At 45.5% G+C, this 26,776-nt stretch overlaps 1 protein-coding gene across 4 annotated transcripts in view; it reads right to left on the bottom strand.

Moving 5' to 3' along the window:
- The window catches only part of Ddc (dopa decarboxylase), an 85,136-nt gene that overhangs the window by 5,749 nt on the left and 52,611 nt on the right, over positions 1 to 26,776 (bottom strand). For 3 of the 4 annotated variants that reach the window (XM_005082971.4, XM_021234617.2, XM_040746648.1), the window contains exons 7-12: positions 25,196 to 25,262; positions 17,485 to 17,579; positions 13,905 to 13,972; positions 7,867 to 7,943; positions 3,606 to 3,625; positions 731 to 829 (exon numbers count right to left, since the gene is read on the bottom strand). In XM_005082971.4, the coding sequence (XP_005083028.1) occupies positions 731 to 829; positions 3,606 to 3,625; positions 7,867 to 7,943; positions 13,905 to 13,972; positions 17,485 to 17,579; positions 25,196 to 25,262 (426 nt within the window). The remainder of the gene's footprint in view (positions 1 to 730; positions 830 to 3,605; positions 3,626 to 7,866; positions 7,944 to 13,904; positions 13,973 to 17,484; positions 17,580 to 25,195; positions 25,263 to 26,776) is intronic. The other variant, XM_040746649.1, reaches the window with a different exon arrangement.

The following is a 26,776-nucleotide window of genomic DNA, read 5'->3' as shown; positions in this document are numbered from 1 at the left end:
TTCTAACTAAATGGGTGGACAAGTCCTGGCTCATATTCAGGCCTCAGCTTCCCCAGCTGTTGAAAAAAATAAAGTAGGGTAGTAGGACTTGGAACCAATCAGCGGTTCCACAAAGCAGTCTAATCCATGTATCGCAGCGATCTGCACGGCTTGTTGAAACAGAAGTTTCACAGCCCAGAAAGCTTCCTGGAAAACACAGGGACAAAATGGTATCTGTCTACCTCAAACAACTCAAAGGGTCTCTCAGTTTGGCATTTTGGGGGAGGGCCAGGGGGGAGAAAAGCATTATGCTCTCACTGTGGTTAGATTGGGGGGAGCAGTAGTTGGGGGGGGGGTAAAATCTACACAATGGTTTAACTAACTTCCTGGATTCTAACAAAAGTGTCTTGGAAGACACACAGGCCCAGATTGTGAATGCCCTAACCTTAAAGGCCCAAACTACTGCCTCGTTCCAAAATTATGTTTAAAATATCGTTTCAGACAGCAGCAGACCATATTTTTCCTCCGTCCCCAAAGGCCTGTGCCTGCTAGGAAACTGTCTATCTCAGCTGTATGTAAAAATTCTAATATCCTCATGTTTATGGAAGTGCCCCATGATGCATTTCTCAGAACGTCCCCATTGTTAGGCAGCGTGTGATGGCGTTTGCTCACTGAGACACGTGAATTCATTTCTGAGTCTCCTTAGACCATTACAATATTACTCAGATAAACAAAGAAGGCAGTCAGTCACCTTGCGGATGTGAGCCTGCAGCCCCTTGACTCCATACATTCTGAAAACAAACCACATTTTCAAAGAGCGGAATCTCCGCCCCAGTGGGATCTGCCAGTGCTGAAACAAAATATAAGGAAAAGTGTTAGCGGCCGGCCGGGCTCCTTTTCAGCTTCTCGGTTGGCCACTTTCGTCTAGAGGCAGCCATTTCCCTGCAGAGTGAGTACCCATTTCTCAACCCGAACGTGTAGGCTGGGGAAGAGGGGAGCCAGAAGTGACTTGACTTCGCATCCTAGGGAGATGGGGGAACAGAATCAGCACCGATTGGGAGGCGCCCATGGTTTTCAGTTCCACCGCACAGCCTGAACGCACACCAGAGGAGGTACCAGAGGAAAAAACAGAAAAGATGCAGCCCTTCCAGAGAGAGCTTGCACGGGGGCAGGGGGTCATCCGAGCAGAGAGAGAGGGTGCTGAGCCCCTAGTGTGTCTGCCTTTCTCTGCCTGCCTGCACCGAAACTGCACTCTGAAACTGTGTCAGCTCCTTTGTCTCCCTGACCTCTGGGAGTGACCCCAATACCCTTTCGCCAGAGAAGCTTTCCTCTGCAGCTCCCCGCTCTCCCAGACGGTCAGCTGACTGGCTGCTCACACTGGCCCTCACATTCTTCTTGATGGTGATGGATGGTGGTTGGAAATGCAATAAAGGCACGTAGGGAAGGACAGAGATGAGACGCAGGCCAGTCGGGAGGAGGACGGCCTTGTGCTGCTTCCTGGCTCTCTTTGAAATTCTCTACTTGAGCTTATAAAGAAAGGGCAGGCTGGGGGAGGGGAGCCCTTCGCCTTTTTTTTTTCCTAGTTCCGTGCTGTGGAGAAAGACAGCCCTCTCCCTTCATGAGAGGGTGCTCTACAGTTAGGAGGAGCGCCCCAAACTCCATGCCGTCGGCCACCAGAGATACAAGTAAGAGTTAGCCTGCGGTCAGGGCTTCCTGGAAAATAAAGACCACTTTTAAATACAGTTGCTCCTCCCTTAATCAGGAGGTGAGTTACCAAAAATCTCTCCTCTGCGGATGGATGAAATCTGGGACAACTCCAAACTTAAATATGCTGTTTTCCCTATACATGTATGCCCATGGTGCAATTTCTTTCGTTTGGTTTTCTAAGACAGGTTCTCATTATGAAGCTCCCGCTGGTACGGGACTCACTTGGTAGGTTACATTGGTCTCAAACTCACGGAGATCCTCTTACCCCTGCCTCCTGAGTACTGGAATTAAAGATGTGCACCCTCATAACTGACTTTACTCCTTATTTTGATTCTTTATCATTAAACTTTTGTTTTGTTTTGTTTTGTTTTTTTTGGTTTTTTGAGACAGGGTTTCTCTGTGTAGATCTGACTGTCCTGGAACTTACTCTGTAGACCAGGCTGGCCTTGAACTCACTAAGATCTGCCTGCCTCTGCCTCCCAAGTGCTCGGATTAAAGGTATGCACCACCACCACCCAGCTTGAACTAATTTTTTATGAAGGTTTCTAGCTTTCCTGAGCCTCAATGCAGTAGGCATACAATTACCATGTGTATAAAATAAAAATGGGACGATGGGGCCACAGGATGAGCAAAATTCATGGTTTTTATTTTTCTTTAAATTTTGCCTCTGCACAGTTTAAGTATCCTTTGGGGGGGAAAGGGAGGTCTGACCCCCCCATGCCAAGTTCACTTAAAATAATGAAGGCTCTGCTGACAATTGCCTACAGACTTGCCAACTTCTGCTTGACAAAGATTGTGAGCTCTTTCTCAAGAGTCTGGTATTGTACCCCCACAAAGACAATGCGAACCCAAAGCCCACAGCAATGTCAGGATGAGGACACTGTGAATGGCTTTATCCTCAAACTATTTTTAGTATTATTCTCACATTATCCCTTAAGTAATGCTTTGTAAAAGGTAAGTTAGATCCTAACTAGGGATTGTGTGTAAAAAGTTAAATGCCATGATGAATTGTTCTCCAGGCCATACCCATATCTGTGCATATCCTGGCTTTTCCCTGTGGTACAAGCTTCCCTGAAACTCTGTCCTGGGGGAGCTGTAATGAAAATTCCCTGGTGGCCTGCACCTGCCAGCCTGCAGCTGTCATCAGAAGCAGGAAGGGCACTCTGTGTCTATGAGAGGTAATCCTGCTACCTTATTATCAGCGGCTGACATACTGTCCCAAGAATTTAGACACTCTGCTTCAGACGAGATGCTCTGATAACGACCTGTGCTCGCCCTGCGCTCCCGCCACCCCACCCAGCAGATGAGCCGGGTCATTTCTTGAGTCAGAGAAGCAGCAGATGCAGTGGGCCCCTTCGCGCTCCCCGCCTGTTTGGCTTCTATTCTTGGAAGAAGCCTCCCAGCATTACTTGCGGTTCCAAATTCCTTCCCAGAGTAAAGCTGGGACAACCTGGTGTTTTCACAAATCCAGAAAACATTTGTGGCAAATAAAAAAAGGAGAGAGAAGTAAAGCGAGTCGCGGAAAGTCTGCCAAGACGGCAGTCTCCTGTCCAAGAATCCGCTCCTGCCTGACTCTGCCCTACCGCTCCTTAGGACGCTGCCCCACGCACACCGCAGAAGGGGGAAAGAGGGCCACGTGTGCTTGTGTTGTGGAGACAGACCCCTGCCAGAGTTGACGTCAAACCTCCTTCCACTTGTCTTAGAAGGCAGATGGGGCTGTACCCTCTAAACCGGGACCTCTGATGAACTTACTTGGCAGGGAAGCTTACTGAAAAGCCACCTAATATGTCCTCTAGAGCACATTTAGAATGTGCCTCTTGTGGACTCCTGCTCCGGAGGTGGGGACAGCAGCCACCACAGTAGGGAACCCCTGGCACTTTGTTCAGTTTGGATTACAACGGACAAAACAACTTACTTACCCTGTAGTCAGTGATGAGCCCTGGAGAACAAAGACAAAGGGAGGCCATTAGAAAGTTACAAAAGGTGTCCTCTGGGGCAGACATGACACTACCCAAGGACTGGTCAGGGCTAAGCTCTCTTTGTGGCTCATTCAAGGTAACAGATTCAAGGGAAGTCCCTGAGCACAGGATGCCCAGGACACATTGGAAGGCTGAATTATTAATGGTGCTGGTGATACAGAGAATGAGTCACACAATAATCTAGTGGGGGGCAGATTTCATCTCCATGTTCAAGGATGTTGGCGGGCATCTGGACAGAGCAGCTGCTCTCTGGATACGCTCTGAATCAAATTCCGCATGCTAGACTCAGTGTCCCTGCATTGGTTATGAAAAGGATGTTTTGCACTCTGGGTCCTTGGTGCCTAGAGCCCTAGATCCCAGGACAGTGTGATGAAGAAGGCCTCGTGAGGAAGAGTCACGAACCAATGTTTCTTGAGTGTCCTGTACAGAGACTAGAGGAGAATGCTGAGGTCTATGCAGTGTGCTCAATAGAGTCAGGCACCTTGGGAATCTCATCCATGAACACAGGCCATGCATGCTACAGCTTGTAAGAGTCCCTGCTTTCTGGGCAATAGCCACTGCAGCAGGGGCGTTTCAGCTGGGACAGCCTAATATACCCAGGCACAGGGCATCTAAAGTCGTTACTTGGCTTCCATTTGGCCTCAGGAAAGTCTAGGTCTTTCTTCAGCTAGGATAAAAGTGGCAGTGTTGGGGGCATGCATAACAGTGTCAGCCTGTCTTTTTAATAACTCTGAGACAGAGCCTGCAGTTCGCTATACAGAATCCTCAACTCCCATCCCACACTCTGACCTTTTCTCTGGAACCTCTTGTCAGCAATGAAGCTATTAAACAGACCTGGTGGCAGTGGCACGGTGTCAAAATTAACCTGCTAGTGACTCACAAAGGCGCAAGGTACCTGGTAATAACTGCATGACTCATAAGTGAAAATGGATGGGTGACACTTCCTCCTGCGAATGTGTACGTCTGAGCCATCTGATAGAGCACTGCTAGCTACACTCGGCTACTTTAATCAAGTTGTTGTGTGAAACTAAAGGAAATTGAAAAGGTGGTTCTGCCACATGAGTCATCCTTCAAGTGTCATCCACTGGCTGTGGGTTAGCAGCTGCCATGTGGACTGCAGACTTAGAATGCTTCCTCATTGGGGGCACAGTGGATGGGTACAATTGGAGGCTTTGAGAAGGGTTTAGACAGTCACTTCTGGAGCTAGAGGAGAGCATAAGTCTGTGAGTCTATCTCACTGGGGATGAGTGAGGACTGGCCTCGACGCCTGAGCTCCTTGTACCATCAATGCTAGCCGAAGCAATGGCCGGCTCTTCCCCTCTACCAGCAAGTTCCTATGATTATGGCTGTATACACACTGTGGACCACTTAATGTGTCTTACATACCTACTATATCTTTAAACCTTCATAATTTAATTTGGTGTGCACAGCTTTTAAACGGAACATTAAAGTAATAAAATCAGGCAATGCTTAAAACTGTGAGAAATACAATATATTGACCACCATGGTTTAAATAGCAAATGTCTCATGTATCAGAACACTCGGTCCCTAGCTGGCAGTGGTGTTTGGGGAGGTTGTGGAACCTTTGGGAGGTAGTCTTCCTTGCTGGAGGAAGTACGTCACTGGGGGCAGGCTTTGGGGGTTTACAGCCTTGTTCCGCTTCCTGCTCTCACTCTCTCTGCTTCCTGTGTGACCAGCTAGCTTTCTGGCCCTGTTGAGCCCTGCCTGTTACTGTGCCTTTTTTTCACCACCACAGACTCTATGCCTCTGGGACTGTAAGTCAGAGTCAGCCTTTTTCTCTTCTAAGTTGCTTTTGTTCATGATATTTTATCATAGGAACAGGAAAGCAACTTGACACAGAAATATTTGCATTTGGAAGGCTGAGGTGGAAGATACAGTTTAGCATTGACTCTTTTCTAATTTGCAAAATAGGTCTTCATCAACGAAGGTTATATCTGAAAAGCCTACTTAATGAGAACAATCATTTCTCTCTTTTGTCAGCATTTTCTATTATATAAAAATCTCAGGCTGGAGATACAGGCTCCATTGATAAAGTGTTTATCTAGCATGCGTGGAAGCCTGGATTTGATCCCCAGAACCATAAATTGGGCGTGGTGGCACATTTCTGTAATCCCAACTCTAGGGGCAATAGAGGCAAGACAATCAGAAATATGAGGTCATCATCCTTGGCCACGCAGTTGAGTAGAACTTCTTGTCAGAGAAATCTGGACTTCACTCTCTTGGTGCCCCTCAGACCCAGCCTACCCTGCCTCATGATTTTATATCAGGGGCTGTGGCCTACAAAGAAGGATAATAGGCACATAGAATGGCACTTAATGTTTTGTAAAAATTCAATTCCTTCATATACCAGGACCCAATGAGACACTTGCAGGATTTCCCCTGTCTCTTTCTGTCCTCGGTCCTCCAAAATCTCTTTGTCCCAGAGAAAGCTCTGTCAGTACGATAGCCACTACTGTAATTTCAGTAGATCATAATCTGCAGTGGTGCTATTGGGAGATACTTGGGGGCCTTAAGAGGTGAGGCCTCAGGGCTGGGGAGATGACTCAGCAGCTAAGAGCACTGGCTTCTCTTCCATTGGACCTGGGTTCAATTCCCAGTATCTATATGGCAGCTCACAACTGTCTGTAATTCCAGTTCCAGGGTATCCAACACCCTCATACAGACATGCATGCAGGCAAAAACATGAATGCACATGTTAAAACGAAAAAAATAGGTGGGGCTATTGGATACCTGGGGACGTGCATTCAAAATGAATTATGATAGCCCATAAGTTTTCCTCTCCCCTCTTCTCCGCACCTCTGACTTATGAATATGCCACAATGTGAGCACTTGGTTTACTCCATGAAGCATTTATCTAATTATTCTTTAACAATAAAAATTTGGGAATCAGATATCAGCATAATAACCTGAATGATCAGAGAAGCAGAAGCAAACAGTGACACCTCTCTCTGTCTCTCTCTGTCTCTGTCTCTGTCTCTGTCTCTGTCTCTGTCTCTCTCTCTCTCTCTCTCTCTCTCACACACACACACACATACACACACACACACACACACAACTTCCAGTCTTTCTGTCCTCAGTCCTCCAAAATCTCCATGGTTAATTTTGGTCAGCTAGTTGTTAGTGTTAGCCCCTCCCTCTGATTCAAAGCAAATTTTATTGGCAGTCTCAAGAGTGTCAGAATGCAATCAAAACCTCCCACAGCAACTACATGCTCCTGCCATGATGTGCTTTCTCTCAACAAAGGCTCAAATCCATGGGGCTGCCCCATCTTGGACTTGAGCCTCTAGAAATGAGAGTTAAGTGCCCCAGGCATCCCATTGTAGTAACAGGAGGCTCACTTATACAGTCATCATGGCTCAAACACCTCATTGTGTCTGCTTCCTGCCATGGTCTCTAGGAAGGACATGTCTAAATTAGAGGCCACCCCTGTCACTGTGGGCGTCTTGCTATGGCGTCTGAGAGAAGTCTGTGTGCATGCTCACACTGCTGCTCATTGCATACTTGTCCTCTTCCTCATTAGTCTGTGTATCTTCTTTAACCAACACATGAGTGTGCATTGGTGTGCTGGCCCTACCCAAGTTTTCTTTACATTTTCTCTTCATTCCTATTCCTCCTCCTTTTTTCTCTTTTTCTTTTCTTTTTTCTCCTTCTTCATGATATTGATGGGTGTTGTGGAAATCCTTTTTAGGAGAGACATCTGCACAGTCACTATTGTAAGTGTTGTCTTTCTTTGGAAGGCATGCCTGTGCCTGTACTGAGGCTGGTGGCTGCACTCCTTCTGTCCTGGCCCCCGCTCAGGCTCTTGGTGCTTTCGGGGTAAGAGGGAGCCTCTGCTAGAGAAGTCCAACCACTGCCCCAGCTCAGCACAGCATAGGAGTTGGGAGGATAAACCAGGAGGCCTTCAGTCCTAGGAAAGGTGCACCCAAAGCAGCTCAGAAGAAAATGAAGCCAGGCGTTGGTGGCACACGCCTTTAATCCCAGCACTCGGGAGGCAGAGGCAGGAGGATTTCTGTGAGTTCGAGACCAGCCTGGTCTACAAAGTGAGTTCCAGGACAGCCTCCAAAGCTACAGAGAAACCCTGTCTCGAAAAACCAAAAAAAAAAAAAAAAAAAAAGAAAGAAAGAAAGAAAGAAAGAAAATGAACCCCAAACAGCCAGCAGAAGCGGACAGGCCTGCTCACCTGAGTCCTGGTGATTGTGCTTCAGGTAGAGAGGGTCCAGTTTAAAGGCTCCTGTTAAGTCGGTTCTCTTCTTCACCCTGATTTGAAAGAACAAAAGGCAGGGCTCCTAAATCCCAGCAGGAGTAAAGAGATCCCAAAGAGACATTTGCACCCTCCCTATGGCTATCAGACTATTAAGAAAACCCATTGGAATTTCCCCAGAAATCTCATGCTGGGAAAAAGATGGAAGCCCAGGCCAGCTGGAGGGTACCTTGTCCCCCAGAAACAGGTTTCACCCAGTTCTGAGGACTTGTCAGGTGACTTTTGCAGGGGACAGTGGAGCCAAGGTAATGATGGCCTAGACCACACACTGACCGGGACTGCTTAGTTATGCAGAACCCTGACTCGTTAGTTAAACCTGATTTCCACGTCAGTACCCAGAACTGTGGTGGAAGTGCCTCTTTGTTTCTCTGCCACACTGAAGAAATCTCTTTTTTTCTATTCGTCATTAATTGGTGTTATCTTAATTGACATATTGAGGGTACATGGGCAAGATTAGCTTGTTAGGGCTGCCAGGGCCCAGGCTCTTTACAACTCAGGGCGCACACCTCGCACCACATGGAGCTCTGCACTGTATTGGCTTCCATGGTTTCACATTTTGTACAGAGTCTTTGATCTCCAGCCATCAGCAGAGCTTCACTGTGGCTTCTGTGTGTTCATCTCAGTCCTATTTTTTGTTTCTCTGCTACTGGCGTTCAAGCCCAGGGCCTCGCTCATTCTAAGCATGTGCTCCAACACAGACAACCACACCCCCAGCTAATCACTGTGATCTTCATTTGCATTTCTGATAATTGGTGGGACACACACACACACACACAAAATAAATAAACAAGGAAATAAATAAATCTTTTTGGGGGGGGTTCTTGGGACAGGGTTTCTCTGTATTGCTTTGGAGACTAGTCTGGAACTTGCTCTGTAGACCAGACTAGCCTCGAACTCACAGAGATCCGCCTGCCTTTGCCTCTGCCTCCCAAGTGCTGGGATTAAAGGCCTGTGCCATCAAGCCCGTCAAATAAATCCTTTTTTAAAAGTACAAACTTTGTTTTTTTTAAATGCAAAGGTATCTTTGGTTTTGTCCTGCAGGGATATTGAATTTCATCTAATGCCTTTTCTGAACCTGATGGGATAACTGTTTCTCATGTTCCTTTAGCGCAACAAGTGACATTTTCAAACTGTCTAATGTTCTAAAGCACGCACACATCGGGAATGCACACACTCTGGTCCATTATTCCATTTTGTTAAGCGTCACTGCACTTTATTTGCTAACATCTGACTTAGAATTCAAACTTCTAAGTGTGTGGGGTTATCCTATGTTTTCTTTCTGTGCTTCTCACTTGCTTTTGGAGTGAATGAAGCTGAAGCTAACATAAGAGACATTTGCTGCTCCCATGTGTGCTGGGACTGACACCTCCCCCGACAGGCCACAGGAGGGCCAAATTACAGTGTACGAGTTTTCTATTTATTCTTAAGTCAGCTCTGGACACACACGGGGGGGGGGTAGTAAAAGTTTTTGTAGAATTGTACGTGTAGTTGTGGATGTTCTCGACATGATTATATTCCTCTCAGTGTTTAACATCTCCAAAGCATTTGCAACTGTACCCTTTTACTGTCTACCAAGACCGATCAGCGTGCACTTATTCATTTACTTCCTCGTCTGTGGTTCTGGGGGATGGATCCAGGGTCTCCAATGCACTGACAGGGGAGCCAACGCTGAGCTACATCCCAGCTCTTTTATTTTTCTTCATCTTTCCCAAGATCACGTGTCTAACCAGACAGAACAGTGACTAGTGCCTTTTGCTGGTCCTCTCTGCAGCTCTGATATGAGAGGCATGCTAAGATCTAGACACATCATCCCATACTTCTTCCCATCTGAAGGAGTCAAAGTACCAAATGAACAGTGGAAAGCTTATGAACAAAATCGTGAATTCATTAACACATATTTACTGGGCTTGTAGTGATTGCCAGTTTCAGAAACGTACTTATCTTGTCCATTTCAATATTTAAAGAAGTCAACCAAAGTGTTTGTGTTACATTATGGGCAAGCCGTTGGTGAAATCTTATTAAACAAAAGAGAGACATTGTAATTTAAAGATTACAGAGCACAAAACAAACAAAAACAAAAAAAACCCACCCCAAACCAAACTACATTTGTTTCTGGTTTTAGTCGAATCTTAAAACATATCTGTAAGAGATTATTAACTTGGGGCTGTTGACCTGTGTCACTTTTTTGCAGGGTCTGAGGGTCAGCCACCTCGGAACTCTGGTGTTTGTTTACAGGACTCCTCACTGCCAGTGCTCTATTTTGACAAGGCAGATCACATTACTGCAATGATATCAGGGCTAGCAAAAGATTTCTTTCTATTTAGTAGCTAGATGTTCAGGACAGTGTGAAAGACCATAGAAATAATTTCTCGAGTTTCATCATCTGAGTGACTGCCTGTCCAAGATGCCATCTTCTCCTAAAGCCCTCTGCAAACATTCAGGGGGATCCCCGAACCACCAGCATGCTCCACCTTCCCCTCTGTGAAGGCAGCTGGGCAGTAAAGACAGGACGGGGATGTTATGTCTAGCTAGTGACCTTTTGCCTTTAGGCTGTACTTTCTGAGCTAAAATTCAGGGCCTTTTGTAGTGTTCAGAGAGAAAACACAGTCAATAACTATTTGAACGAAAGTCTGGTCCCTCTCCACCAAAACACAAGCCCTTTCTTCAGCTTCTTCTGGGTCCATGATGAATGACCCTGTGCACGTCTCTGCATGGGCCTGTCAGATAAGTGCTGCTTCCTGTTATCTGCTCTTAGACAACATGCCATGAAGTGCTGGATTCTGTCTTACTCTCCACCCGGCCCTGCATTTTAAGACTTCAGTCCCCTGGCACTGATACAGATCGCTATGTACCCTTTCACAAGAGAAAAATACCCCCCTCCGCCCCCAGGTCTCTCTACCTATCTCCCTAGCTCTTTCTGAAGGAATCTTGTTTGTTGCACAAGCTGGTTTCAAACTCCTGGCCTGAAGTAAACCTCTTATCTCAACTTCCTGAGTGGCTGAGACTGTGGGTGCCTGCCACCATGTATTTCTGGATTAAGCCTTAAGCTCTAGCTTCCTCGACCATAAAACAGGGAGGCAATTCCTAACTCGAAGGGCCCTTGAGAGGGTTAGATAAACTGTGAAGTACTGCACAAGTGGAAGGCATTGCTCAGAAGGTAAAAGGCTCTTAGGCCAAGCGCCCGCATTGCGGTGAATGTCTGATAGCCCTTTGTCCCTTGCGGCAAGGGCCAGAGAAGAGTCAAAGAATTCTGTCCACGCAGCCTGAGAACTCAGGTGTGCGCTGCTTCTTGCAAACATCTGTTGTTGTTCTTTCAAGGACAAAGGTTGCTATGAAAAACTGCGAATCTTGCTTTTCTGAGAGTCTCGCGCTTGGTGGAGTAGCTGGCTGGAGGAGCTTTGTTGAGCCTGAAAGGGTGTGCTCTGCTCAGGGCTACTGAGCTCTAACCTATCCTAACTGTGAGAATAACATTTTGAAAAGAAACATATGTTTGTAAAACCACCCGTTTTTAAATGTAGTGGCTTACTGAAACGAACTCAAAGCCATCTTCCAACAGGATAATCTGCAACTCTTTCAACCAAATCCGAGCTAGGTATTGGGTCTGCTGTACCCCAGGGCCTTTGCACACACTTTCTCAGTCCTGCCGGCTCTTCCCCCAGTCAGAGGTCTGGTCAAATGTCACTTCCCCAAAGGGCCTTCTCCTGACCTCTCTATCATAAATAACCTATCATTGAATGAAAGAGCCAATTCATGGTGTCCTGGGCACTTTTCCTCCTTAAGCAGCTCCCAGGCCCTCTGCACACTCCTCACCCAAATCTCTCTCCCCGTCTTTCCCCCAGGCATTCCCCTGATAGCTTCCTAATCACAGACACTGAAGCGACCATTACCTACATTTTATGTAGTCACCCATTATTCTATCTAGTTGGGTTTTTTTTCTGTTTACACTAGTTATAATTTTATTTCCTAGAACTCCGTGTGGCTAAGAGCACTAGAACATAAAATAATTTTGTTCTTATTTTAATTTCATCATACCCAGATTCAAATGCAACCATATTTGAACTATGAGTTTTCTTTTAGCTGATATCTGAATGTTGATTCTGCATCCTGAAGTGATTAGGGAATGGAGACTTCAAGGTTATTAGGTCACAATGGTTCAGTCTTAATGGAATTACTGAATACCTCTTATAAAAGATCCTGGACAACTCACTCACCCCTCCACTAGATGTGGACACATTAAGAAGGAATTGTCTGTGAGGAAATGAACCCTAACCTGACATACCAAGTCTGCCGTGGCCTTAATGTTAGATTTTCATCCTCCACAACTGTAAGAAATAAATTTCTGTTAGTAATCTACTGAGCTTGTGGTATGTTGTTATGGCAATGTGAATTGACTAACATACATATGACGGTTTGGATACATGTCTCAAAGGCCCAGAAGAGACTGGTTCCCCAACCTATGGCAGTATTTGGAGGTGGTATAGCCTTCCAGAGAGGAGGGCTAGTTGGACATCTTCCAGTAGCAAACTGTGCTTTTTGAGGAAATCATAGGAACCCAGGTCCTTCCTATCTCTTTGGTGTCTTTGGCTGGCTGTGAGCAAACACTTTCTACACCATGTGTTTCCTCCATGATACGCTGTCTCACCACAAGCCGCGAGCAATGGAACCTATTGACCATAGGTCAATCTCTGAAACTGTAAACTCAAATGTTTGTCTTCTTTTTAAGCTGATTCTCTTTAGTATTTTGTTGTAGTAACAGAAAGCACGATAGCTCAATGGGTAGTGGTGCTCCCATACAGGCAGGCAACCTGAGTTCAATCCTCAGATCCCACAAGATGGAAGAAAATGGCCAGCTCCTGAGTATTGCCCTCTGACTTCTGCACAGATGCCTGTACACACACACACACACACACACACACACACACACACACACACACACACATGCACACGTACACACACACACAAGCACACACACATGCGTGCCCACAAACACACACATGCACAACACACACAACACATTGAAATTAATAAAGAAAATTTGTAGAACATTATTAAAATTTGTATGAAAAGACTGAAAAAATGAACTTGATTTTTATAGCAGTTAAAGGATTTCAGATAAGCTAATAAGACAATAAACTGATTATTTGGTAAACTGGGAGATTTAACATTACTTAAATTGAGTGAGAGATGTGTTCCTTCCTGTTTTAAGTTAGAGTATCATCTGTAATGACTTTATACACTGAGCAATTGTGCAAAGTAAGCATATTGAAAACGTTAGCCTTACCTACTACACAAAATTCAAGCAAAGCCTTCCCTGGTTCTATGAGGAATTAATCAAGTTCTCATTCTGATTTTTTTTTAAAGAGATGGTTCCTAGTGTCCCTGCATCACTCCCAGACATTATTTCTTAAAACGTCATTATGCATTACAATATTATTTGATTTTTAAACTTATTTTTCTTACTTAAATATAGCCAAAGTGATTACTGCACTGTTACTAAGAATTTCCAGGGAATTTTAAAGACCTGATACTTTTATTTGTCCTTAGCAAGAACTTTTAAGCATTTAAATTGTTTTAACTCAGAGTTAGTCTAACAGAGTGATGATAAAGCTAAGAATAAATACACAGAAGCCAAATAATTAAATATAAGTGCTGAAGTTCCCTTGGATCTGTTGCCGGCTAGGGAGCGATAAGTCAAATAACAGGTTGACTGTCTCCACTCTTCCCTCAAGCTAATCTGTTGCAACAATACATTCTAGATAAAAGTTTACAACCAGAGCGAGATTGAGCAAGAATTCCAACAGTGACTCTGGAGTGGAAGTGACTGATGAACTAAGTGATTAGATGTTTTCTCTGCTCTCACCCAGGCCCTGGATGTGTTCTGGCAGGCAGGTAGGCCTGCGTCTCTGCAGAGCAAGGGTCACCGCAGGCAATAGTTTCTGAACAACAAAGAGACTTACCACATGGCAGAGCAGTCAAAATTCACCAAAAGCCACTTGTGGGGATTAAAATTAAAGGAATCTGCAAACTGCAGAGGAAAAAGAACAAAAAGAAAACAGTTTAGTCACAGCTCTTTAGGGGTAAAGCAAGACCCTGTGCATTCTTAGAGTTCACATTCTGGGTTACCCACACTAGTACCACACAAGATTCCCCATGTGAGAGTTCAAAAACACTGGAAATCCAGAATATACAGACTGGGTCCACAAATACTTTATGGACATTGTTCCTTCAACTCTCTGAACTAGCAAAGTTCTCAGAATGTAAGTATCATCATAAGGACAGGAAAGAAAAATCCTCATAGCTAATCGACAGCTATTAGAAATTCCTTTTTTTATTTTTTATTTTTTATTTAACTGAAGGTTCTTTTGCCAGCATGACAACAGGATCCTACTTTCCATGTACCTAAGGGTTTTCATCCTCTAAAATGACGTCTCAGCTCACTGAATTCCTGACAGTTACAGGTTTCTTGCCTGGAGGATCACACCTATCAGCTGCATCATTCACAGACCATGTTTTCAGGGGAAAAGAAGTTTCAGCTACCGACAGCAGCAGAAGGCTCCAGAGTTTCAGCTCAGCCTCCGAGAAAGGCCGCCCCTCTGCCTTTTTCCAAATGCAGGCCCCGGTTTCCCACGTGACTGACGAGTGGCAATGAGTCCCTCTGAATGTCAGGGATTTGGCCTCAGAGCTCAGTTTAGATAGAAGCGAGGCTCAGTCTAGCCCGATTTCCTAGAGGGACATTTTTCAAACTTCCCAAGGCTTTGCAGTTGCTTCCTCTTTATTTAATTCAGGGACCCTCACTGAGGAGGCAGCGAAGCCCTAGGGGGCCTCATTGGTGTCGGTGATAGACACCGGGCCAACCAAGCAAGCTCCCATATGGACCCGAGCTAGAGGAGCCGATTCATTTCCTCCCAGGTTTCAGAAAAAGTAATTTTGAGAAGGAGACAGGAAATTACAGCAAGTTTCATTTGTTGATAAAAGGAAACAAAAGGTTAAAGAGGAGCATTGTTTGCTGGGGATTTTATTAGTTCCCTCCGCTGGGCTGATCTGTTTAAACTTCTTTCATTACGGTACAGTGATATTTTCCTCCCGCTGACAGAGAGGACAGCCCTTATCTGCAAGGGTCGGGCCACAGCAGGATATTGCGGCCGCTTATCTGACCACGGAGCAGCCAAGCCCTCAGCCAGGCAAGGAGAGAGCGGTACCACTAATGGAGGAAAAATTGCAGCGGACTCCTTGTCCCTGTGAGTGCCATGAATGCCGTCTGCTGTTGATAGGATCTGGCTGCGGTGCCCATCGCTGTGGTGGTCTGGCTGTCCCACACCCCTCTGTGAAAGGTGAAACTTTTGAGTTGTCACTTCAGGCCAAAGGAGAGCACTGGTAGATCAGGAAACCCTAAACCGGATACCTGGAGTCAGCAGGCTCCAGACCAGGCCTGACTACCAAAGGGAGACGCGTGGCCCTTCTTCCTTCCACTGGTTGAAGGACAAGCTGGTTGAGTGTCCCTTACCTGAAATGCTTCCTTATATTTAAAAGTATTTGCACAGACAGAGTAAAACAGATTAGCCAATGGATCCCAAGTTAAACATGAAATGTGAGTTTTGGAAGACACAGCTTGGAGGTAATTTTCTACTCAGTGTTTTAAAATTTTCTATGTAGGAAACAAAGCTTCATGATATGGAATTTGCCACTTTGGCATAATGTAAGTGCCTGGAAAGTTTCTGACTTTGGAGCATTTCGGACTCTGGAGTTTGAATTAGAAATGTCCACACACCATCAAGATTAATGTTCGTTTCTGAGACCCAAACACCCACAGAACTAGCTCCAGGACATTAAGAGGTTTGGCCAGAGAATCACAGTATCAGAACTTTCCACATGTTAACACAACCGTCAGTACTTTGTGATGCTGACCTCTTTTCTACCTCCTGGGATGGATCTGAGTGCAGCAAGAAAGAAACGCTCCGTAAGGAATTACTGGCTGCGTATGCAAATGGATGGATGAAGAACAGACAGAAACCACCGTGCTATCGTGGGAGATTAGTCTCTTCAAAGATGGGACAATTTGTATTCCATACCTTTGACGTTCACTTTTCTGTTATTACAGTCTTATGAGAATTCAAAATAGTAATGAGAAAACTGATTGGCAAGCCTGGCATGCAAGCAGAAAGAGGTTTAGACGCGGTTTCTTCAAGCCCTGGTGGGGAATAATGAAAGCATCTAATGCATGCTCAGTTTCCTGGGCAGCACCCTCTTCTTAGACCCTTTAAGCGTGGTTAGCACAGCCCCTCCTTAGGACAACTTCACAAAGGCTTCCTCAGGAGGAAATCCATTTTATGCTGTGAGTAGCAGATATCTGAGCTGTCCAAGGGTACAAGGAAAGCCTGAATGCTGATCCTGCTTCCCCTAGAAAGTGAAGTCTCAAGAAACCACTTCTTCCAAGAAGAAAGCAATTCTTTCCTGGCTAAGGCACTGACTCCCCCGTTTTAGTATCTCCTTCCTTGGACACACTTCTACAAAAGGCCTTTTGAGGCTCTTTAGTGAATTAACTGCCAAACAATGGAATTCTGCATGAGTCTGAAAAGCTATTGGTGATAATCTGTGTTAAGTCCGCACTGATTTGTGTTCTGTAGTTCTATGGAGAGAATGTCCTGGCTAACTGTTTGATCACTACTTTTCAAGGGAGTTTCATTTGGTCTGACAGGATGCATTTTGCAGTTTTCAGAAGAGTCTATGGAACACTTAAGCGCCGTGGTGACTTTCTGTGGGATATTGACTAATGTGACCGTCTTGCCCAGGTGTACAGGAGGAATGTGAACAACACGTTGAGCCAGATTGGAGGGAATTGTGGGTTGACATTTTGAATTATTGTTTGACTGGAATGCACAGAAATTCTGTTTTGCTCAGAAATATTCTTCCAAAGTTTCATATTTATTTAAGTCTAACCTATGATACACAGCTCTGCCCAGATTTGCAGCAACTGGGAAATAACAGTCAGTCTCAGGAATGCTTCAAAAGACAGACTGCATGACTGGAATGTCCTCGGGCCCGGTCCTGAGGAAGTGTAGTTTCTCTCATTAAGCCAGTTTTCCTTTTTAAAAAGTATGTGTGGGGGTCGTGGGATATACACGCGTGAATGCAGGTGTGCACAGGCTAGAACTATCAAATCTCCTAGAGTTGTGGTTATGGGAGTGGATGCTGGAAATCAAACTCAGGTCCTCTACAAGAACAGTATGTACTCATAATCACTGATTCATTTCTCCAGCTCCCTGAGGAGATGTAATTTCTAATAATCATTGCAACTGGCTGGAAAGTAGTTTGCTGAAGGAAACCAAAGCAGTAAGAGTGGAGGTATCCAATTCTTACAAAATGAGACTTTACTGATAGCACAATGGCTTTGTCTTTGGTTTGATTTTTTAATCATCTTGGGGTAGCCATGTTGCTCAGTGGCAGGGTACTTGCTGGGTACACAGTGAGCCTCTGGGCTTGGTTCGCAGTGCAAAGTCAAAATAAAAGACCTTATTGAGCAGTCTAAAGCCTACTCACCTCCACACCATTCAGAAGATTCCTGAACTCGGGGCAGATGAAGGCGCTGCCGGCATATGCAGCATCGATGTGCAGCCACATTCCCTCCAGGTTGCCTACCGGTCAGAAGCAGATGGTGACATCACACTTGGACACACCCCCACCTCATGCAAGACAAGCCAGAGTCTAGCATACCTCTTACATACAGCTTATCAATAGCATTGTGGAACAGGCAGCTGGATCTCCAAAAGGTGCCTCCCACCAGGAGACTGTAAAACTGAGGGCAGAGGTACTTGCCACTGACCTTCCAACATATCAGCTTCCCAGAGAGCTCTTAGAAATTGGGGGATGGGGTGGGGTGGGGGTGGGGAGCAACACAGACACTGGATGCTGGCAGCACACACCTTTGATCCCATCACTTGGAAGTAAGAGGAAGGTGGATCTCTGTGAGCTCAAGACCAGCCTGGTCTACAGAACAAGTACCAAGACAGCCAGAACTGTCACACAGAGAAAACTGTTCTTGAAAAAAACCAAACAAACAAAAAATAATAAAGGAAGGAAGGAGGAAACAGAAAGAGAGAGAGAGACAGAGGGGGGGGGAGAAGCAGAAGCGACCACTCAGTCCAGTACTGAGCCCCCTCAGTCCACCTGGCTGGAGGGCCCTACTTTATTGTATCTGCTCTCCCTCTTTCAAGTTCCCCTTTGAGAAACACCCTTTATGGAGAGTTGGACACATAACCCCTACTCCGATGGTCTTGGTTATCAATGTGGCCAGCTTTGGAACCACCGGGGAAAACAAAGCTCCTGGCATGTCTGTGAGGACAATTCCTAGGGAGCGTTAGCTGAGGATGGGAAAAGCCACTGATTGGGTGGTACCTTCCAGTGTAGAGGTCACATACAAAGAGGAACAACACTGTCTCAGATGCTGTCTCACGATCACATTAGCTGCATTTGTTGCTGGTGCTGCTCTAGGCTGACATTGAACTCTAGCTTCCTCACCCTAGCCTTCTGGTGTCTCCAAACTGGATTAGAACTGCTGAAGCATCTACTTCCTGGGCAGGTGAGCAGTGACCGAGTTCCTTGTATCTCTCTCTGCATGGAGGGAGCTGCCGTAGATAATCTAGTCCATCCGTGTTTATAACATATATGTGTACATATGTGTGTATAGGATACATATATACACATTCTGTTGGTTCCCTTCCTCTAGAGAACCCTGCAAATATATCCACTGACACTGATCTGCCTCCTCCATGTCCACCCCAAAGTTAGGTCATTTATCTTACACTATCTCAAACTACCCTTGGCTCTTGTCATAAACATCTTAAGTTTCCTAACTGAATCAGTCACTTTTCCTGTTGCTATGATAAAATACCATAACAGAAACAACATAAGGGAGAAAAGGCTTACGGGACTCACGGTTCAAGGTAGGTGTTTAAAGCAGGTGATCAAGCAACAGAAAATGGCTGGCGAGTACTTGTCCTCAGCTAGTTTTCTACTTGTTATGCAGGACAGGTCCCTAGCCCAGTGAACTGTGTTAGCACTTTCAGCGTGGGTATTGCCACCTCAGTTAACTTAATCCAGGTAATCCAGAGTCTAACACAATCTAAATAAAGGTCCAGGTGTGCCTGGAGGCTTGTCTCCTAGTGATTTTAGATCCTGTCAAGTTGACAATCAGCACTCCCCTCCACTCCAACCACACACAACAGCCTTAAAGATAGAGTTTCTCACCTTACTTTGTTTAATAATGAGAGAGACTTCTCTGCAAGCACACTCCCTAAATATGTGCAACTTCATTCTCTCCTAGGCAAATGAAGGTAAGGGTGGTACCTTTAGCTTTGAGTATACACTAGATAATACTCCCACTTTGCATAGCCTATCACTTAGAAGTCAGTGAAAAACATTCATTTTCTAGCCTGCACATCTTTAATCCCAGCACTCAGGAAGCAGAGGCAGGAGGATCTCTGAGTTCAGCCTGATCTATAAAGCAAGTTCCAGGACAGCCAACGCTGTCACACAGAAGAGAGAAAAAAAAAAAAAAAAAAAAGAACAAATGGAAGGAAGGAAATAAATTAATTTCCATTGTTCATACAAATTGAAACATTCCATCCCAGAGAGAGAACTCTTAGGACTCAAGAAGTAAACAAATCTCATAGGTCTCAGGAAGTTCCTGAAACTTATAAGATTTATAAGACCCCCCCCCTCCAGTTATATAGATACTAATCGCTACTAGGGAAAGGAGACTGGCCAGCAGTGCTGCCTGTAAGTTCTGCAGGGAGCTCCAGGGTGCAGCTTCTGTGAGACTGTCATCCAAGCTGGTGTAGGCTTTTCAGTGATGTAGCTGCCCTTGAGTCATCTGTGTTCCTGTGAGTAACCCCTCACCCAAACTCCTGTAAATAACCCCAATTCAAGTCAATGGTTTCACCAAGTTGGACTTTTGTGGAATTGTTAATTTGGTCTTTCATTGGTTTCATGTCTGAGATGAGTAATGCTTTGTTTCTATCTAGGAAAATTCATACAGCATGAGAAATAAATAGCCCAGCCACCAAGTATAGTCACAAGGTCACTAAGACCTAAAGGTTGAGGCTACAGAGAGGATAGCAGGCAATCATCCCTGCACAAGCCAAGATACCGGTGTCCTTGTATTTATACAGAATAAAGGATCCATCACGGGCTTTCATACATGATGGCCATTAATGTCTGTGCCGAGAGGAAAAATGAGTCATTATGAACTCTACTGATAAAAGATGTAAAAGACATTGCAAAACTTAATTCCGTTTGTTCTTCAAACTAAGACTCTTAGGAAATCAAGGTCAGATGAATTATAAGCTTGTGAATACCACCATGTTAAAAAAAAAACATGGTACAAGGAGAAACTCAGGTCATTACAGGCAAAGGAGAAATTGTGGGTCTCAGCAGCTGCTTACATGACCCCAGTTGGATGAGGCAAAAGACAAAGCCTTAGGATAACACAAGACTCTACCCAGGGAACAGCAGGGTCACGATGGATGGTCAGCACAGCTATCATTCATATTATCTGGGAGGCCAGAAGAGCTCTATACTCCTATGTAAAATAAGACATGCTGTAATTTGAATGTCCATTAAACCAAGTTGAGGATATTACCATTGGGAAGTAAACAGATTACCATGGTGGAATTCAGTTAACACCCTTGTAAAAGAGGCACCAGAGAGACTGCTTGTGTCTTGTACCACAGGACCACAAATAGAACCTGCCACCAGGAGACAGGGTATGAGTTCTCTCCAGGTATTAAATCTGCTGGTGCCTTGATCCTGCATTTTCACACCTAGAAATGCAAATAATGAATCCCTGCTATTTTTAAGTGCCTGGGGTCTACGGTGTTTTGTGGAGCATCCCAAATGAGCTAAAACAAGATGATTCCGTGTTTTCCATGGGTGCTGCTTGGGATCTATAGAATGTGCTTTTTCAGCTGAGGTCTTCTAACAGAGTTCTGTTGACGTCATTGTTCATGTTCAGTTCAGGATGCTGAATGAAGGAGCGAGATGAAACTCGATGGAAAGTCTGCACGGGCCCACAGTGAGAAACACTCATACCATAGCATGGGAAGGTGGGGTCTAGAAGGGCATTTAGGTGTCTCTGTCTCATCCCTCTGTTGCTTCTCCCATATCTTCCACCCTTGAGAGAAAAGCATGCAGGTGTACATGCAGACAGGACAGTCACACATAAAAAATAATAAATAAAATACAAAAGGAACTTCTAGATGGGCTTCTCTTGGCCCTCTGAGGAAGTGGGATGGGGTGGACACTGCCTCTGTGTCCAGCATCATCCATGATTGGGTGACACCAGCCCCATCATTTAGGTCCTCCAGGGCATGTGCACACACGTGTAGGCATGCACACACACATGTGGGCATTGTGTGCATGAAGCAGGAACACACAGCAGCTAGACATAGGGAGTGGCACACGCAAGGCACTTTAGCACTGAGGCCACACCTCCTTTGGTGTCTGCAGCCCTAAGCCTCCTCATCCTACAATTTTTTGTTGTTGTTTTGTTCTGTTTTTTGTTTTTCGAGTGTAGGTTTAGAGCCTGTCCTGGAACTAGCTCTTGTAGACCAGGCTGGTCTTGAACTCACAGAGATCTGCCTGCCTCTGCCTCCTGAGTTCTGGGATTAAAGGTGTATGCCACCGCTGCCCACACCCCTCACCCTGCTTTTTAAAATAAGATTTATTTATTTATTATGTATGCAGTGATTTATCTGCATACATGTCTGCAGGCCAGAAGAAGGCATCAGATCTCATTAAAGATAGTTGTGAGCCACCATGTTGTTGCTGGGAATTGAACTGAAGACCTCTGGAAGAACAGACAGTGCTCTTAACCTCTGAGCCATCTCTCCAGGCTCCTCACTCCCCTCTTTTTTGTTGTTGTTATTTTACTTTTTTAAAAAAATATACATTGGTGTTTTGCCATGGAATTGGAGTTATAGACAGTTGTGAGCTGCCATGTGGGTGCTGGGAATTGAACACAGGTCCTCTGCAAGAGCATTCAGTACTCTTAACCATCTCTCCAGTCCCCAAGTACAACCTGTTTTCTAAGAGATCACCTCAGTATGCAGAAGCCAGGCCAGACTGGCCATGGTGCACAGTCTACTTACAGCCCTCAGGACAAAGCTGTGGCTGGCTGTAATACATCCCTCTCGTCCCTATTCCCTGAGACTGCCTGTCTTGCTCACTCAGACCCCTTCATCAATGTTTGAGTGTGTGTACTCAGTTACTAAGGTGCCGTCTGTCCATCTGCTATAACCTATCCTCTTCTTAATTGGCACCTCTTATGGCGATTGATCCATCCAAGGAGACTAATGCCACTATCCTCTGGTGCACCGTTTTCTTTTTCTTCCTTCCTTCCTTCCTTCCTTCCTTCCTTCCTTCCTTCCTTCCTTCCTTCCTTCCTTTCTTTCTCTTTTTTCTGAGTCAGGGTTTCTCTGTAGCTTTGGAGGCTGTCCTGGAACTTGTTCAGTAGACCAGGCTAGCCTCAAACTCACAGAGATCCGCTGGTCTCTGCCTTCCGAGTACTGGGATCAAAGGTGTGCACCACTACCGCCCAGCTGGTGCACCATTTTCAAAGCGACTAAAAACAGCAAAGAGCTCAAGTTTCCTGAAGCAGAAACTGGAAGAAAGTCTTCTGAGAGATGGTGAGTGAAGAACCCTGTGCTGTTATGACTATGTCATTGTAATCAATAGGATGAGGCCAGCTCAGAACATGGTGCTTGCTGGTGAAGCGTGCTAATTGATGATAGTTAAATAAAAGCCATCGGTTTAGAGACAGTGGGTGGCAAAGGTTTTAACTATAAGACACTACCACTGGTTAGTAATATTGCCCTCAAGTATGAACACTGACCATGCATGAAAGGATCTGGTGTTGACCTATCAACACCCCAACATGGTCCCAAAAGCAACCTCTGGGATTGAACCCACACAGCAAAGCACCTATCAAGTTCTGCCCACAGCACCAGAACTGCCTGACAGAGGGAGCTGCAGGACAGACAGCAGGGCAGCCTGAGCTGTAATCATCCAGCACTGTGAGCATTAATGGCAGGGGCCACCTGCTGGCTGTCATCTTCCTGCTCCTGTGGGGAAGCCAGATTGAGTTCAGGGATAGCAGCCTTGTAGGCTCTAGCTGGCAGAAGACTCCAGTGCTTTAAATCCGATAGCCCTGGGGAATGACATCAGCCGGCTGTTGGCCAGGACATTCAGTCCTTGGCCTGACATCTGAGTCAGAGGACTTCGACTTGCTTGGCTGAGCTTGTGAAGGTCTGCAGCTAGCGAGGCCCACAGCACAGCCATAGCTGGGGATGGCCAGCTAGTTCAGTGTGTTCTCAGCCTGCTGTGTGTGGCTGTCTTTAGCCAGTAATAATCACAGCTGTGCCATAGCTCATAACAGGTGGAGCCAAACCCTGAGTGAATGGCAAGGCTGTGTTCACCCCACTTCTCATGGTTGGTGATTAGCCTCATGGTCCTGGCAGTACAAGCATGTACTACACACAGGACGTGGCTTTCCTACAGCCCGCTGTCTGCATGAACTCCCCTGAGCTCCACTGTGAAGGAAATACTGTTTTACCATTATGAGAGCCGTTTTTCTTTCCAATTTTTAGATAGGGGAAAATGAAGCTCAGAATTTAAGACATGCAGCTGTGAGCTATAAGCGTCTCTGCTGCTTAAGGTCATGGCCACCCCCCCACCCCTGCCCAACCAGGGAGCTTGCCTGAGGCACCACCTCCACCCCTGTCTCCTGCTAGCCAGGCAACAATGACCCAGGGGAGAAGAACCCATTCCTGAGGAGAGACCACAAGCAAATCAGGGGTCAGCAGAGGTGGGAAACGTGCTTGGCCCACACAGACTGACAATGAAGGCAAACGCCAAGCAGGTGGCGTGATGTCTGGCACAAGTCCAAGAACTGAGGTCAGAGAGCTTGCTAGGGACAACTCCACCCGAGCCTTCACGTCCCCGAGGGACAGAGAAGGGTGAGTGTCGTGGGCTGATAGATCCTTGGTGCCTTAGAAACGCTCCAAGGCCTGCTGAGCTCCCAGCACTCGCATCAAAGGTGAGACTTTGGAAACACGGGCATGTATTCATTTTGCAGCTGTCACAGAGTTCTAGTCTCAACGAGGAAGACGAAATGTCCTGATTGAGGGAGGAAGGAGGAGAGCACGAGGCCTGAAATGGAGCATTCTCTGTAGAAGTTTAGCTTGAAAGTATTGATTGGCTAAATCAATTCTGACCGCCTCAAGCTGCTTAATGACAGCAGTCTGAGAGATGTATCATCCTACAAGGTGGTCACTGGGAAAGCACTGTAGAGAGTGCTTGTACACACCCAGGATGGAGCATATGCCATCCCAACTGGTGTTTACCCTTTCTGAAAATGTGACTGCACATCACAATAATTTATCTTTTCTTTCTCTTCCTTCCTTCCTTCCTTCCTTCCTTCCTTCCTTCCTTCCTTCCTTCCTTCCTTTCTTTCTTTCTTTTTTGGTTTTTCAAGACAGAGTTTCTCTATGCATCCCTACTGTCATGGAACTCACTCTATAGACCGGGATGGCCTCAAACTCAGAGATTCACCTGCCTTTGCCTTCTTTTTGTTGGATTAAAGGCATGCAACAACACCTTCTGGTTTATAATAATTTACTTTCTTTAAAAAAAATAAAAATGTGCTGGGTGGGGGTGGCGCACGCCTTTAATCCCAGCACTTGGGAAGTGGAGGCCTTCCAGTCCAGCCTGATTTACAGAGCAAGTTCCAGGACAGCCAAGGCACGCAGAGAAATCCTATCTCAACAAACAAACAAAAACAAAAATAGCCAAAATGGGCATGACAAAAGACTGGATTGGACAACTCATGGCATGTAAATGACACGCACACTCAGGACATTCATGTTGGGGTAATTGCTCCAAATGGTAAAGCGCTCAGTTTCTTTAACGTAGTCGCCACATCCTAAACATTATATCCCCATGCAGTTCTTGGACATTTTCTCCCTTTTAAGTACTATATTGGTATTGTTAATCTCGGCCATTGTGTGTTAGCTCAAACTCTGAGTTTGTGGAATTTAAGTCAATGGGACTACATTATTGTAAATATAAGACAAGGCATGCAAATCAGTATGATTAGAATTGATGAGGAGCACGGCTCAGAGTGAAAGGTTGGCTAAATCTCCCCAATTCCTTGTTAAGAATGCTTTTCAAAAAGAAAACTGAATCAGATACTTACAGATGGGTCCCACTTCTAGGAGATTGTCAAAAGAGCAGCAAGGTGTGGTTCCCAGTGTTGCAACTACCTAGGAAGTAAAAAAACAAAACAACAGACCATTTGTCACCCATGTTGCCATTGTTGTAACCCAGGCCCTCTTTCACAGCCATTGGTAGTAGGTAGCCCAAGCACAATGCCAAGGAGGCAGAAACCCAAGAATATGTGTTTAATCTTTTGGCTAAAATATCATAGCAGATAAAGAGAACAAACCTATGAACAAGTCTCAGCTGGGGAGATATGGCTCAGTGGGTAAGAATTTTTTTTTGTGAAAGCAAAAGACCTGAGTTCAAATCCCTAGCTCCCACATAAACCTATAAACGGCCTCACATGCCTATAACTCTAGCACTGGGGGACAGACACTGGTGGACACTGGGAACTTTCTGGTCAGTTGGCTTAGCCAAAACAGTGGGCTTCAGGTTCATTGAGAGAATCTGCCTAAAATAATAATACAAGGATGCTCTTAACCAATCTCTCTCTCTCTCTCTCTCTCTCTCTCTCTCTCTCTCTCTTCTCTCTCTCTCTCTCTCTCTCTCTCTCTCTCCCTCCCTCCCCCCCCTCTCTCTCTGTTGCACACAAATACAGTTGTGTAGCAATTTTCTCCAAGATAAAACTATCTGTCTTGGAGGGAAGAGGGAAGCTCATTAATTTCAGGAAGTCCTTGAAACTGGCCACAATCACTAGGCCCCTCCTTCCCCAAGCTTATATAAGCAGCAAGGACTTCTAAGAGAATTCTCAGACAAGATGAGCTGCCTGGAAGAAACTCAAACCAACTGAACTACCTGGAAGGGGCACTTAAACTGTTGCTCTGCCTTTGAACTGTGCAGTGTGCTCCAGAATTCCAGCTGTCATTTAAGCTAGGAGAGGCTCTTTGTTTGTTGTTGGTGGTTTGGTTTTTTGAGACAGGGTTTCTCTGTTGTAGCCCTGGCTGCCCTGGAACTCACTCTGTAGACCAGGCTGGCATTGGACTCACAGAGATCTGCCTGTCTCTGCCTCCCTGGTGCTGGGATTCAAGGTATGCACCACCGTGCCCAGTCTAGGGGAGGCTTTGGTGATAGCTTTGAGTCATTTCTGCTCCTGTAAGTAACCCTTACCCCTATTCCTGTAAGTAAACCAAATAAAATTCATTGGTTCACTATATTAGACTTTTTTTTTTTTTTTTGGTTTTTACGAGACAGGGTTTCTCTGTATTGTTTTGGAGGCTGTCGGTCCAGCCAGGCCTCGAACTCACAGAGATCTGCCTGCCTTTGCCTCCAGAGTGCTGGGATTAAAGGCGTGCGCCACCAACACCCGGCAGCTATATTGGACTTTGATGACATTCTTGCTTTGGTCTGTCATGGGTCTTCAGTCTTGGATGGGTAGATGCTTGTTCAAGTGTCCCCAGACATAGTTACACACACACGTAATACACAACGCTGAGCTCTGAGCTGTGAGGCTAGGGAGTACTGGCTTTCATGGATAGTAATCCACATTTGACCTACAAAAGATTTTCAAGGACTGGTGCTTTGGATAGAAATGAAGCACTTTAGTAACATGAATTCTTAC

This window comes from Mesocricetus auratus, unplaced genomic scaffold (assembly GCF_017639785.1).
Source record: "Mesocricetus auratus isolate SY011 unplaced genomic scaffold, BCM_Maur_2.0 Super-Scaffold_100006, whole genome shotgun sequence".
In the NCBI taxonomy this organism is placed as follows: domain Eukaryota; kingdom Metazoa; phylum Chordata; class Mammalia; order Rodentia; family Cricetidae; genus Mesocricetus; species Mesocricetus auratus.
The sequence above is the reverse complement of the archived record's forward strand: the minus strand, read 5'-3'. Positions and strand labels throughout refer to the sequence as shown.